General features: G+C 39.2%; 1 protein-coding gene across 7 annotated transcripts in view; it reads left to right on the top strand.

The window, feature by feature from the left end:
• The window catches only part of STPG2 (sperm tail PG-rich repeat containing 2), a 398804-nt gene that overhangs the window by 343935 nt on the left and 38446 nt on the right, over positions 1-16423 (top strand). The window contains exon 14 of one of the 7 annotated variants that reach the window (XM_043545508.1): positions 7290-10367. The exons of the other annotated variants lie outside the window; for them this stretch is intronic. Coding sequence (XP_043401443.1) covers positions 7290-7364 — 75 coding nt within the window. The 3' untranslated portion in view covers positions 7365-10367. Of the gene's footprint in view, positions 1-7289; positions 10368-16423 lie in introns of those variants that run through there. 7 annotated transcript variants of the gene reach the window in all.

Here is a 16423-nt window from a genome sequence, read left to right as displayed (position 1 = left end):
TGTCCCTGCCAAATTTCAAAGGCCTTTTGCAAACAATGGACCTCAAGAAAAGGTCATAAGAATCTTTTATGATCAGAAGTGTTAGGCATTCTAAAAACAATTTTGCTACCAGTTCCCACTACAATACTTTTGTGACACCAAACACTGTCACTTTGTTCTCATGATGCTATTAAGGCACTTTAGAGATGGCTGAATCAGCTTCTAAAACAGACATGCTGTGGATTTGTAAGTTTTGGCAAAATGGTTAGATTTACATAAAATCTGCAAGTTTTTCTATGAGATAGACATTAAGTTCCATGGATGGATGTACTACCACAAATATTGACAGGATTCCTGAGGGTTGTTAACAACGGTTCTGTTCTTAATTTCTACTGCATATTGTATGGACTTTACTAGGATTGTAGTTTCTGTAAAAGAATTACTTTTGTTCCCTTCAGTGTGCCTTGTTTGCATTTTTGACATTTTATGAACTTTTGAAATGTCAACAATGCTGGTTAAGCTCATGTGAGAATTACGTAAGGTCTGACCTTTGTTTTCAGAAACAAACTAGGGACCCCTCTATTTGCTTTTGGAGCTAGAACACGTTAAATAATAAACTAAATTTCTGTGACTAGTACAAAATGGAGAAGATATATATATATATATATATATATATATATATATATATATATATATATATATATACACACATTGATTCACTGAACTGTAGTGTAAACTATGTTGAGGTTTCCACTGCTTTTCAAATCTAATAATTAGATAGAGGGCTTCAATTACTTCACAGTGACACCTTCAGGATGACTACCACGCACTGCACTTTCTAGGTCTAACTTCTTACCTCACATATGTATATGTGGTACACGCACAAACAGAGAGAAAGAGAGAGAGAGAGCATATTTGCTTTTTTGGATGCATGGATGATGATGGGTCCAGTGACAGAACAGTCAATCTTATTTTCCTTGTAAAACTGCTTCCAGTCAAATACTAAAAGGAAATTCATTTCACTTTATATATATATATGCACACATACACACACTTTCTAGGTCTAACTTCTTACGTCATACATATATATACATCCATGCATCCAAAAAAGCGAATATGCTTTCCTTCAAATCACAAAAACCCAAGTAAAGGAAAGTGCTGTTTGAAAGACATACTGAAATATAATACAGATTAATTACAATAATTATAGTTAGGAGTGGAAAGGAATGTGTACTAAAAGGTTTTTTGTTTTTTTTTTGGTTTCACTAAAATGTGCCCCACAGGGTCAACATGGATAGAATATCTTTATGCTACTAAAGCAATTAACAGTGAGCTAAGTTGGGGCTTTCTAGAGGAGGGATGCTGGAAAATCTTCTATGGAAGAAATAAAAGCATTATCCTCCTAATGTAGTTCACAGATTATCTAGTAGTATGTAATTCTGTGGGAGTATTTTCTTTTCCCAATATAGGGGAATGTCTTTTATTTGTAGCCTCAAACTATGAATGATGTTTTCCTGTGCATCTTTATTTTGCTTTTTGGACTGAAATTTCCCCCCTAAATTGATTAAAACATACTTTTAATAAAACTATCACTGCAGAGAGGGCAGTCGGAGTTGTTTTGTCATCCATGGAATAAGAAGGGAATAGAAGTTCCGTCATGTAAATCACATTTCAGGTTCATAATATACAGATAGGTTTTCTTGAACCCAGAAGTTTTTGTCACATTTAGAACTCTCGGGAATCACATTATGTACTTTGCTCACATAGGACCAGATCTGCAGTCTTTACTCAAGCAAAATTCCCATTAAAGTCAATGGGATTTTTGCTTAGTTAAAGACTATAAAATTTGGGCCATAGCGTTCAAATCCCAAAGACCTCCTCGGGCTTCTCTAGAAGAAATTATAGCAAATGTTTTGTTGAAAAGTGCATAGAGTAATCTTTCATAGAAATACAGTAAAACTTTTCAAGTAGATGCAATAGCATAATTGAAATTATGAGAGTTCCAGAGGGACACTTCATACATATTCAGGGCATGAAATAACAACTTTAATGTTACATTTTCTCTGGGGTGGTGGTAGAAGCCATCAACAATACCTAGCCCTTATGAAATACTAGTGAATAAAGAATTAGGATAGTTATGATTACACATCTTGCATATAAAAATAAAAGCAATTTTCTGCTTAGCATTTTCACAATTCCAAAACTTTTCAAAGTACACACTCATAGAAAATATAATATCAACATATTCATTTAGAGTGGGTGAAATTCATCCCGAGGCACAGGGCCAGCTCACAGTCTTTGCACCATGTAAGTCTCGCTGAAACCCGTTCATGAGGGATTAAGTGGAATTTAAGAGGTGCCTAGACCTTCAGTTGACCCTCCGCATAAGAGTGAAGTTCACTCAGTAATATCAGTGCTTTTGTTCCTTGTGTTAAAAGAGAGTTTGCATGAAATAGAGAAACCTGCACAAATTTAAAATGTAATGCACATAATCAGTGATTGCGGATTGATGCAGAAAAAGTTTCTGCCAGGGTAAATACATTTTTGAATTATCCTGTAACAATTAGAGAGACAAGGTCAATGAGGTAATATCTTTTTAACAGTGTAACAATGATCATTTTAACATTTGCCCAAAATTGCTCTTTAAACAAAAAGTATAAATGTATTACCTCTTTCCGTAAATGCTGATGTTCTAGACTCCTTTGGCCACTTAGGCTATGTCTACACTGCAGCTGGAAGTGAACCTCTAAGCCCAGGTAGACAGACAGACAGTCTAGCTCTCTACAAATAGCAGTGTGGATGTTGTGTCGCAGTGTACACTTGAGCTCAGACCCAAGGGGTTGGGTGGGCTTGAAAGCCTGAGCTGCTGCCCAAGCTGCAGTGTCTCCACAGCTATTTTTAGTACTCTAGCTTGAGAAGAGTTAGCGCAAGTCTGTCTACTTGGGATGGGAGGCTCACTCCCAGCTGCAGAGTAGGCATAGCCTCAGGGCCCACACCACTGAGAAATTAGTGAGAAATTCCTGTTGACTTCAGTGGTAGCTGGGTGTGGCCCTTAGTATTTTTATGCAGGTAAAATCAAATGATCATTCTCTTGAATTGTATATCGAGCAAACGATTGTAAATATAAATTCAGTAATATATTATGCAAGGCCAGTACTACCAAATACATGGTATCACATAGATCTTAGAATACGAAGACTAATAAGACAGAAATGTTCTGCTTTTAAGCAGAGGGCATGTTTCTGAGCAGCATACACTGTGGATGCTCAGTTTTCATGGAGGTTTTTACAGAAAATTCAGCACCATGCTTGTCACAAGTTATTGACATGAAACGTATTCATTTATTTATTTAGTGTGGTATACAGTGGGACATAAACGTTCATAAACTTCCCTTATTTCATGTATTTGATTCCCACAGATGTCAGTGGGAATTGTGTGTGGATCATGGGCATTACATTTATGCTTAAAATCATAAGGGTATAATGATGGCACAGATGAACAAAGAGAAGTGAGTCATGAAAAAATCTTTCCCCAAGGTCTATAATTGAGGGCTGGTCTACACTACTGCAGTAAATTGATCTAACTTACACAACTTCAGTTATGTGAATAATGTAAAAGTCAACGGAGTTAGATCCACTTACCGTGGTGGGTACACTGCACTGTGTCAACAGGACAGCATCTCCCATTGACTTTCCTGCTTCCTGGGGAGGTGGAGTACACAAATGGATGGGAGAGTGCTCTCCCATTGATTTCGTGTGTCTTCACCAGACCCGCTAAATTGACGCTTGCTGCATCAATTGCAGCAGTGCCAATCCACCAACTCATGGAACATTTCAAACTCACCCTTAAGTGATTTCACTCCAAATTCAGCCATTTCTAATCAAGTTTCTCATAAACCAAGATTAGTCATAATCAAATCTATCCTAACCCATGATAGCTCTTTTGGATACAATGGAAGAAATTATGGCCCCACTGAAGTCAATGTGAGCCTTGCCATTGAATTCATTAGGACCAGAATTTTGCCCAGGATATTTCATAGTTAGAGAACTTACAGATATACATCAATTAAAAGCCTGTTCAGACCTGTCAGATGCCCTTCATTTGAAGTATGCCCCTGTCAAGGTTCCTTCCCCACTCTGAACTCTAGGGTACAGATGTGGGGACGTGCATGAAAGATCCCCTAAGCTTATTCTTACTAGCTTAGGTTAAAAACTTCCCCAAGGTACAAACTTTGCCTTGTCCTTGAACAGTATGCTGCCACCACCAAGCGTTTTAAACAAAGAACAGGGAAGGAGCCCACTTGGAGACGTCTTCCCCCAAAATATCCCCCCAAGCCCCCCACCCCCTTTCCTGGGGAGGGCTTGATAATAATCCTCACGAATTGGTACAGATGAACACAGACCCAAACCCTTGGATCTTAAGAACAATGAAAAATCAATTAGGTTCTTAAAAGAAGAATTGTAATTAAAGAAAAGGTAAAAGAATCACCTCTAAAATCAGGATGGTAAATACCTTACAGGGTAATCAGATTCAAAACATAGAGAATCTCTCTAGGCAAAACCTTAAGTTACAGAAAGACACAAAAACAGGAATATACATTCCCTCCAGCACAGCTTATTTTACCAGCCATTAAACAAAAGAAAATCTAATGCATTTTCTAGCTAGATTGCTTGCTAACTTCACAGGAGTTGTAAGGCTGCATCCCTGATCTGTTCCCGGCAAAAGCATCACACAGACAGACAGAACCCTTTGTTCTCCCTGCCTCCAGATTTGAAAGTATCTTGTCCCCTCATTGGTCATTTTGGGTCAGGTGCCAGTGAGTTTACCTTAGCTTCTTAACCCTTTACAGGTGAAAGGGTTTTGCCTCTGTCCAGGGGGATTTTATAGCACTGCATACAGAAAGGTGGTTACCCTTCCCTTTATATTTATGACAGCCCCATATATACATAAAATATCACACAGTTGCATACTCAGCATAGTTAAAAATGTCTGCACACATGTCCATCACTGTTTAGGGGTACATCTACATACACAGGTTCTCATCACAGAAATGTGTATGTAGACACTTTTGTTTGCGGCTTCTTAGTCTCAGACTTACGACCTTTCCTTCCTAGCTGTCAGTTGTCCCTCATACATATTCACACATGAAACCGATCTTTTATTTTTACAAATACATGTAGATGTGTTCTCTAAAGTGTATTCTTTTTTTTCCTGAAGAGGGACATAAATGCAGATCTGTTCTTTCCCTCACAAAGTGGTCCATACACACATGTACCATCATTTGGGAGCTATTTTATACATGTCCTTATTTAGGACATTTTCTATTTTTAAAGTAAAAACATGTTGGAACTAGTGGTGCTACCTCACCCCCTGGCTTGAAGTGGTTTCCATCATATACATGGTTGCCAGTTTGGTTCAGTGGCTCTCAGTACCCTCACTATACAAATGGTTCCAGCACCACTGAGTAAAAATATCTTTTGTCATAGCCTGATATTCCAAATGGGGCTGGTGGTGGAGGAAAGGACTGTGACTAGATAATAAACAGAAAATAGTGTGGTGAAATGGAAGAAAACAAACTTTGCTCAAAATACCTCAAAATTTAAGATACCTGTGTGCTGAAGATGCCACTGAGATATGATGGCCTCCGTTAAGTTGGGCTCTATTCAGGAGGCTTCAAACTGAATAGGCCAAAATCAGTGGGCCTGCAGTGGAAGCCCGTGAAAATTAGGTGTTGACCACCTGCCGTATTTGTTCATTCTAACTATAGGAATATCATAGATAAGGACCATAGTTTGGTAAAGATACATTTTTAAAAGTATAAAATGGCAAAGCTGGTGAAACTTGTGAGTTCCCCCATTCAGTCCGTTGTGGTTTACTGCAAAGAACATAAGAGCTGGGCTGTGGGAGCCAATGGAGCTTAAAATAAATCTGAGCTTTCAGAGGATTTGGGGTTTTTGTTTTTAAATCAAAATAATTTCATGCAAATAGCTAGTGCTATGTTAAGTTTGAGAAACCAACGCTCAGAAGTCAGGTAATGCAGGGTTAAGCTTAAATGATCAACTTTTGAAGGGAAGGAGGTAGAGGTGCCAGGTGAGGGAAATGGGGGTTGCACACACATCATTAGAGCTATTTCAGGGGTAGGTAATGCCCTGGGATACGCTTTTCCCTGCAGCAAGCAAAGCTTGTTTTGGCATGCTACTGACAAAAGTAACAGTTCTTAGCTCCTTTCAATAATTATTTCATCTGGAGGTATGCATGAAGTGCTAGTGCTGGCATCACATTCTGGGTTTTTTTAAGTGTGTGTGTTTAATATGACCTAAATATCACACTTTTTATGAAGAGAAATAGTACATCAACACATAGGTTTGTGTTTGTGTTGTATCTTCAGGCCCCTCGGTTGCTTTCAAAGAGATCTGATTTGTTTGAAGTTGAGTGAGGGCTTTGATATCTGAAACCTGGCAGATGTTTCTTGTTGATCTAAGTAGAATGGCTTTTTTGAAAATATTTTGACTTGCCATGGTTTTGTTCAGCTGCTTTTAAAAAATCATTTTAAGGCAAATTTTCTGCTGTTTCCTGCAAGGTTTTAAGGTCCGTCTCTTGTTATTACATAAAAAAATGTACCCATTACTCCTGTAATTTTTGTTATGCACACAGAAGTCACATGGAATTGAATTCCTCTCTCGCTTTTGTAGCATTCTTTCTGCCATTGACATGAAATTTTTGAAGAGGGTTTTATTTTTAAGTCTGAATATTATGGCATTGATCACAAGATTGCTAAAACATTCATGTTAGGGTCATTTCCTTTTATGCAGCAATATGTATGAAACCCTGGACCAATACTTCTGAAGAAGCAACTTTTGTTTTCAAAGAATAGAACAGTGTTGCATGAAGTAAAAATTTTTATTAGAATACGATCTTCACTTAAATATTATTTCTTCTTTGAGTGGTGTCCCTATGGGGTGCTCCACTGTAGGTGTGGGTATGTCCCTGTGCTGCTGATTGGAGAACTTCAGTAGCAGTGTCCGTTGGGCCCACACATGCTGCGTCTCTTCTCGCGCTGTGTCACAAGGCAAGCCAGTGCATGCAGTTCCTTCTCACCCACCTCTGGCTGAAGATGGAGCCGTTAGCTGTCCGTTAGTGGATCGTTAACTCTCTTTCATTTGTTAAATTTTAGCTTCTTTGGAAGCCTTTTTATTTCTTTTCCTCTTATGACTTTTTATTTGGCTGTGTCTTTTAAAAAAAAGAGAGAGAGAGAGAGAAGGAAGAAGAAGAAAGATGGAGAAATGACTTTGTTCTTGTGTTGAACTCAGGTGCGGGGGACCCCCTGGACAAGGGTATGCCTGGCTAGCTGCGATGCAAGAAGTGCCACAACTGCAGGAAGGTGAACTTGGCTGCAGACGAGCACTCTCAGTGCATCCGCTGTCTCGGTGAGGGCCACATCCAACAGAAGTGCTGCCCTGCCAGCAGCTCTGACCGAGATTCCGCAAGGTCAGAGAGCTTTGCCAAAAAATCATCTTTATGAAGGCAGCTCTCCGACTCCAGCCCTCTGACAGGTGTGAGTCTTCCCCTCAACCTTTGACTTTGAAGGATAGTGAGTCGAAGAAATGGTCTGGGGACTCCTCTCATAAGTTGGAAAAGAGAGTGGGAAGTCTCCTCAGCGAGCTCAGGGATAGCTGAAAGCGATCACCATCTTGCTTGGTGTCCTTGGCACCGCGGGCACAGAGATCATCTGGCACTCATGGCAAATGTCGGCCTCCAGTACTGTTGACAGGCCCACAGACTCTTTGGGCATGGGCACTGAATCTTTAGTACCGAGAGATAAGGGCAAATGGCCTAAGATACTCCCGGTACACAAGTCAACATCGGTACGGCCAGCAATATTAGCCCACCTGGCACCAGAGAGACTGGTGCGGACAAGTTCTCCATCTCCCCTGGCACTGCCACTGATGTGCGGGCACTCGGTACCAGCGGAATTCCATCAGATGGTGACTGAGGCATGTTGAAGGTACCTGACTCTCTGCCCCTCAGTACTGAGCTCATGGCACTGAGCCATTGGCAGGCACAGGGTATCTCCCACAATGATGCTGTGCCACTCCATTGCCAAGTGAGGGGTTGGATAGTGAGCTGGAGGGAATTTTGCAGTACGCCTCTCAAGGTCCTCTCAAGGTCCATATGGGATCTACCATCAACAAGATCTGGGAACATATCAGCAGATGGCATTACCATAATCTTGGTACGGCCACCCCGGGCACCTCCGTCAGGACTTATGCCAACACAGTGCCCCTATTGGGACCCTTGGGTGGTGCTCCGACAGCCTGCCTCAAGGGTGTGAAGCATCACCCAACAATGCCACAGGCGTGCTCCCTTGGCCACAGCATTGAGGGCCTTAGAGCCTCAAGAAATGGAGAAGCAAGAAGGGGACATGGAGGAGGAGGTAACACCTAAGGCCATATCCTTCTCTTCCCTGGATGAAGCTTTCACTACCTTTCATGGCATATGACTTCCACTTGTTTCAGGAGCTGGTGAAAAGAGTGGCAGACATACCACTGGAGGAGGTCAAAGACACACACCACCAGCTCATCGACATCCTTCACTCTTCCTCCTCATTGAAAATCGCCCTCCCAATCAATGAGGCTCTCCTAGACCCAGCTGAGACAATGTGGCAAACCCCAACATCAGTAGCCCCCATGTACAAGGGGGCAGACAAAAAATATTATGTCCCCACAAAGGAATCCTTCCACAAGATCTATCTCCTCATCTGTGGCCTTCTTTAAGGATGTCCCCATCTCAGAGATCTGCAGAGTGGTTATGTGGGCACCTTTGTGGAACATTGTGCAATTGCTGGGGACTCTGTTTCTATGCCATCTTCAGCTCCACAGTACTATCATCAGAGCAATAGTTAGCACACCTCAGAGGGAAAGGGACAAAACAACCTATGTGCACCCCGATCCTGATGTATGTGACACTTGGTGTAAGCTAGAGCCTTGGAACTGCTCTAATTTATTCTTATCTGCCTTTGGTGCCAAGGGATCATTTCAGCAGGAAGGCATTACTAGGACCTAGGAATAACCCACAGCAACATCCCTTTTGTCTCAGCTATACCCACTTTCCATGGGACCAGTAGTGGTGTAGCACAGGAGCCACTGAAGTGGTTCTATTTCACCTGGAGGTTTGCCTACAGTGGAAATCCAGTTTTGGTGGGATAATACCGCAGGGGACTGGATCTGAGGTTTTTACAGCTATTCTGTGCTGTCAGTCGTGCAAATTAGCCAGAGCAGGGGCCAAGATCTGGTCCTCGGTCTAGACTATTTAGCTATAACAAAGTTTTGTCATAGACCTCAGTGAGAGCAATTTCATGCCCATCGTAAGAACTACAATAACTGTAAACTCTCCTCACTGTTGATTGCTCATATCAAATGAACTTACACTGGACAAACTTTTTCCCTATTCTGTTCTATCTGTAATTTTATATATATAGATTGTAGCATACTTAAGAAAAATACATTTAACATTATGAAAAAGAACAATTCTATATTACAATTGTCGTACTTCTGCATAGAAGCCTTCCAGAGAGAGATTTGTGAACCTTGCTATTTCAATTTCTCTATATTTATTCTATATTTTATTTCCTGATTTATCCAAAGAAGCTCCCCAATTTACACTCATGTTTCGCTGAGATTTTTTTCCTGGCAATTATTTCATTTGTTGTTCTAGATTGTCTTGATAGTTTGCACTGTTATGAGACCAACACCTCTCTGTGAAACAGTCCATCCCCAGAAGCTGAAAAGCAACCACCTCAAGGCAATATATAAACACTGTTTTTATTTCCATGGCTTCAGTTTTAAATTAGCTCCTGATAGACATGTTTTGTATGTCAAAGGTTTATGTTCTATGATGTCAGAATATATAATTTACAAATTAAAGAGCATGTTTATCGGTGTGCAGTTCATGTGTCATAGTCTTCATGGAGTGAACTGCTTAGAACTTGACATGCTTTCTGTGTGCTACAAAGAATTATGATCCACTGCAGTAATGGAGCGGTTGATGATACAGCTTTTAATGTTGTACTGCATGGATATTCCCAATGTGAAGCAGAAGCTATTTTAAAATATGTCTCAATGTTAATTTTAGCTATTATGTTACTGTCGAGTTAGAATGCTATCTTTAGGTAAGGAAGACAGGATAATACATATATATATACACTTTTGCTCTACATTCTTGCTATGTGGTGTCTCTTCTTTGTAAAGTCCATTTTGAAGTTTTCTGGTCTTTTATGTAAAGTCACTCCACATTCTTAGTTGTTTTTGTAAATGTATTTAACAAATCTACTATACAACAATACAGGCACTTGGATCATCTGTTCTCCAGCAATCTTAGTTTGGTTCAACATCAGCAGAATAAATTAGCTACGTACATCTTAAATCTCTGTATGTGTACTTGTTTATTCTTATTTGATGTGTGCTGGAATCACTTCATCTGTGTACTTCTAATCCAAGCGGTTAACCATCCTTGTGGCTGTTCAGTTCCCTATGATATATTTTGATTGGGTTTATTTTTGAAGGTTTGCCTTGCACATTGGCTTTTCAACATTAAAATAGTTCCGTTGGTCTTTGATTTAACATACAAACCTTTGATACATTTTCTTGTTATTTCTTACTTGTGGTCATTAATCAGCATTCTTTATTTAAAATAAACACATATTAGCAAGATACTTTTTGGTCACAAGCTCCTAGCAATTGAACTTCCTCTTAAGATGAACTACCATGGCTGCTACTCTGAAATTTGTCATCCAAGAGGTCTGTGTAAAACTTCTCCTTTCTATGGAGTTACACTGAATCTTTTCATCCTTTTCTTTATGTATGTTTGATTTCCTATCCAAAGGGCTGTTATTTCTAAAATCTCTGAATGAACTAATGTAACATAATCTGATAATTTTAAACACTCATTCCATTTTGTCTCTTAACAAGAGAAAATTATTTCATTTTTGTTAACCAAATGCTTGCAGCTTGTTTCTGTCTTAGCCACCAGTTTTTTATTCTTTCTGAAAATGCATCTTCTCAGAAACAGCTTCTGTTTGCTCTCAGGAATTTAGGCTTGTGTAGCCGATACTGACATGCATAACATTTTTGTTGTTATTAATTATTATTATTACTACTAAATTTCATATTTTATGACTGTGGTCATCAGAGCATGATGTGTCATGATTGCCCCTGGCAAATAACAAAGGATTTTTGTGTCATTAGAAAAAAAAACTGCTTTTTTGAATCTTTTCTTCGGTCTCTTGGTTTTTGGGGCATGGCAGGCAGGCAAATACGATATACATGTGATATGCTGATACTTAAGCTCTTTTTAAAGCTTCTTTTGATTATGGAATTGAGGACAGGTATGCAGTCTGTTCCTACACAAAGTGTGTGTGCTTTAATTTCTAAAGAGGAGAGGTAAATATTGTATTTTCTACCATGTATGTGGGCTTAGTACAGCTGCTACAGAGGCATATTATTAAATACTGTATTGTGAAATTATTAAATAGTCTAGTCTCAATTTCTGTATTATCAGAGCACAGTGTATGCTGTGTGTACCTGAAAAGGGAATGTTTGAGAGAGAGGAAACCTATGCTGGTACTTCCTAATACTGAAGGTCAGTGATTCCTTACAGATGTTGCTTACTGTTAAAAAAATTATTGAAAAACAGTAGTTAGTAGTAGTAGTAGTTAGTATTGCTGTTGATGGCTTGTTTTCCCATCCTCGTTTATGAATTAGTCACTTGTTAACTAATACTTTATCTTCTCCTGTGCTTTTAGTTAGCTCACCATTGTTCAGTTCTAATGGCGTTCCATATATTACACCCTCTTTTTCAGTTAAAGCTGGCAACTTATTTTAACTTCCCCCAGCATTTTAGTTTTTAGCAGCGTATCAACTCTCTCCTTGTTTTTACATTGAGCTAAAGATCTCCATCTCGCAGCCTACTATATTTTTTTAATCCACTCAGCTGCTATCTCAGGGTTAACATTACCTCATTTTATTTCTTTGGTTAGGGATCCTACAATTGTAACTTTTCTGCTTCTACTGCCCTCTTTTTCCCCTACGTTGTATCCGTTCTCCCTCTCCAGTAGGCTCTTCTTCAGTTTCCAGAGTGACTTCATCTGGGGGTCAGAAAATCCTCCAACTCCCACCAGGCCAGCCCAGGCCAGCCTTGCCATTGCACGGCTGCTGCTAGTGAACTTAAGTATCATCTTGCTGACTTCTTCAGTCAATCCGGTGGCATGGTCAATCAGGAAGCTTTTATCAGGGCCAGCTGTGCTCATTGGGTTCCCAGGAGACTGGCTCTGCTGTAGGCTGGACCCCTGTCAGTGAAACAAGAAGTTCACATTTTAACCTAAAGTTTGTAGGAGGTTTAAATACAAAAGGAAAGAAAGCTAAGACCATGGATGATAAAAAAAAAAGATAAAAGCCTTTATTTTTCAATCTAACAATACGGTACTTATACTTATTAAAGCAATTCTCATTTGCTTTCCTTTCCTATCAAGATGTGAAAAGGCTCCGACCTTCTTGGTAGCTAATCTAACCAGTAGAATATTAGTATCAAGTTTGTTCTGTCCTTATGGCAAAGGTGAAAAACATGAGATGTAACGAAACATATATCAAGCTGCCAAGGTGCAAGCTGGAATCTCTTAATAAAACAAGAGAAATACAGTTCTAATATGTTTCAAAGGTACATTACTACCTTTCATATCATAAATCATACCAAGGCATTTTGTAGTCTTAAAAAAGATTTTCTGTGGCCTGTTTTGAAATGTTTCTAAACCAAATGTTAACTGTGCCATTTTACTGAAAATAGGCTGCTGCCAAAATTTAAAGTGTATGAAAACCCTGATTTCAGACAGTCATTATGATTGAAAACTGACAGACTTAAAATGTCTTTGGAGCATTTAAAATATTGTTCATATTGTTGAACTACTTTTTTCATATATTAAAGGTAAACTGAAAAAGCTTTAAATATTGATATGTTTATGAATATAAAAATGTTTATGATTTCAAAATCATTGAGGCCAAATCTTGAGGTTCTTGTTCAGTTTTTATTCTTGCTAAATTATCACTGGACTTTAGGATTTGGCTGTAAGGATTTATTGATTTAAATATTTCAACTATTATTAAAAACAGTTAAAAATAACTTTACAGACCGGTTACCTGTATTTCCCCAGCTAAAAATGATGATCATACAGACAGACACCTAAGGAAGTTTAAAGGATGCAGTTCTTTGGTCTGATTTTGTGGTTAATGATGCCAAGAAATATTGTAGGGCAAACACAGACCCTTAACTCAGGTCCTGGCAGGCAGATAGCCTTTCAGCTCACCTTTCAACATAATAAAAAAATCATGATTAGCATGGTCCATTGAAGTCAAGCAGAAAATTTGGCTTTTATACTACCCACAAAAGTTTTAAATTATATTTTTAAAATTAATCAAAATAATCAATAAACTACCACAGATATGGTGTAATTTTTTTGTGTGTATCAAGAGTGAAAGAAGATACTATACAAACAGTCTGAAAACACACCCAGGAGTGAGTTACATTATTTTACCCATTGTTGCAAAGCTCAAGTGTGTTGTGAGGTCATCGGAATCCCGAGATATATGTGTGTGTATGTGTAGTCCCAACTCAGAAGTTCTCCAGAATTTAGTGTGTCCTCAGAGAAAACACAGCATCAGAGTTGCAAAGAAATGGAGCTATAGAGCACAGCAGTTTCTAGAGTAGATTGGAATGAGATTGTTAAAGGCATAGGGATCAAGGGCCTGATGCTGAGGATACTTGGCCCCTTCCAGGATTGAGTCCCAAATGGAGGCTTGAAGGAAAAGAAATGCTGCTGGGTAGCAGAGAATATGAGGAATATCATACTGAGGCACCTTAGAGACTAACAAATTTATTTGAGCATAAGCTTTCGTGCGCTTCAGCCCACTTCATCAGATGTCAGATTTGTGTCCATTTATTATTTTGCGTAGAGACTGTCCGGTTTGGCCAGTGTACGTGGTAGAGGAACATTGCTGGCACATGATGGCATCTATCACATTGGTAGATGTGCAGGTGAACAAGCCCCTGATGGCATGGCTGATGTGATTAGGTCCTATGATGGTGTCACTTGAATAGAGATGTGGACAGAGTTGGCATCGGGCTTTGTTGCAAGGATAGGTTCCTGGGTTAGTGTTTTTGTTGTGTAATGTGTGGTTGCTGGTGAGTATTTGCTTCAGGTTGCGGGGCTGTCTGTAAGCAAGGATTGGTCTGTCTCCCAAGATCTGTGAGAGTGAGGGATTGTCTTTCAGGATAGGTTGTAAATCTTTGATGATGCTCTGGAGAGGTTTTAGTTGGGGGCTGAAGGTGATGGCTAGTGGCGTTCTGTTATTTTCTTTGTTGGGCCTGTCCTGTAGTAGGTGACTTCTGGGTACTCTTCTGGCTCTGTCAATCTGTTTTTTCCCTTCAGCATTTGTGATTCACGTTGCATTGCATATCACAGTAATAGGCATGGGTGTGAGAATCTGCAACATGAGAACTGATAGTCCTCAGTGAAGGCTTCAGCTGAGTTTTGCTTCTACTGTTAAAACTGAATCCAATGTTTGTGACAGTGAGACCACTGTTGTTTGGAGCAGAGGTTCCATGGACTGTGTCTAAGATTTCCAAAGGGGTCTTCACCTCCATTTGAAATTTAGTAGGGGTCCTTAGAGATGTTTCAATAAGTTTTTTTCACAGACTGGAGCTGGACACCTTCCTAGTCTGGGCACAATCATTTCCCCTGGTACAGCCCTTGTTCCAGCTGAGGTGGTAGCAAGGGGATTCCCCATCATGATCACATCAGCCATGCCATCAGGGGCTCTCGTTCACCTGCACATCTACCAATGTGATATATGCCATCATGTGCCAGCAATGCCCCTCTGCCATGTACATTGGCCAAACCGGACAGTCTCTACACAAAATAATAAATGGACACAAATCTGACATCAGGAATCATAACATTCAAAAAACAGTAGGAGAACTCTTCAACCTCTCTGGTCATTCAGTAACAGACTTAAAGGTGGCAATTTTGCCACAGAAAAGCTTCAAAAACAGACTCCAATGAGAAACTGCTGAACTGGATATAATTTGCAAACTAGATACCATTAACTTGGGCTTGAATAGAGACTGGGAGTGTCTGGGTCATTTCACAAATTGAATCTATTTCCCCATGTTAAGTATCCTCACACCTTCTGGTCAACTGTCTGAAATGGGTCATCTTGATTATCACTACAAAAGTTTTTTTTCTCCTGATGATAATAGCTCATCTTAATTAATTAGCCTTTTAGAGTTGGTATAGCAACTTCCACCTTTTCATGTTCTCTGTATGTATATATATCTTCTTGCTACATGTTCCATTCTATGCATCTGATGAAGTGGCTGTAGCCCATGAAAGCTAATCTCAAATAAATTTGTTAGTCTCAAAGGTGCCACAAATACTCCTGTTCTTTTTGCGGATACAGACTAACACGTCTACTACTCTGAAACCTATCATACTGAGTGACTCAGTTCATAGAACTGATTTACTGAGCTTTTAGCATGGCATGAGAATGATCATTGTTGGAAGGGTAGGAGAGGGATCGTGTATTTAATTTCTACTTCATATGAATATTAACCTTAAAAAATAATCCTGGTTAAATTTAGTTAGAGGAGAATAAACTGACTAGCGATTGCTGGGATTTATTTTCCAAACTATTTTTTTCCATTCTTATTAATTTACCGTAACAGATATTTGTGGTATATTAAGCGGGAATTGAAATATCCATTTTGTCCCAAGTTTAATGCTTCTAGACACAGATTCAAGATTCATACCATCTGATACCTCTTAAATTGCCTCCTGAATTAGTATTCATTTTATTAATAACTAATCAGAAATGGAACATTTTCTCTTCAAAAGAACTAAACAGAACATAATATCTCACATTCTTTACCTTGTTATGACTTATAACCCTCTTTTACTGAAGCAAAAATAACTAATTGAGACCACCAGTCATCATTATCAGATGACTGTCTCTTTGTTCCTGCTCATTTTTTTCTAAAGGGATTCTTAGCAGACAGTCTGTATCTCAATGTTTTTGTAGTTTCTTAATTATGCACTGTCAGTGTTGAATGGGTGCTTAAGTGATGTCTGAGTATTTACATACTCTTTTGTCACCTTTCTTAACGTTGCATATCTTTTGGAAGACTCCTAATAATTACTGTAATAGTACTTCAGAGAAGTTATGTCAGCCTCCACATACCATTAATGCATTAATGTGTCAAAATAGCAGTGAATGACACAGCTCCAGGCAGTCTTAAAAGCTACTAATGGTAACCCAACTCCAAGGAATTGATTTGTAAGCAACACTAAAGCTATAAAACTTTCTTCCTGATATATAGCTTCACAAAGCCCTGTTCTGTT

This window comes from Chelonia mydas, chromosome 4 (assembly GCF_015237465.2).
Source record: "Chelonia mydas isolate rCheMyd1 chromosome 4, rCheMyd1.pri.v2, whole genome shotgun sequence".
NCBI lineage: Eukaryota > Metazoa > Chordata > Testudines > Cheloniidae > Chelonia > Chelonia mydas.
This window is presented reverse-complemented; position numbering and strand designations above follow the sequence as displayed.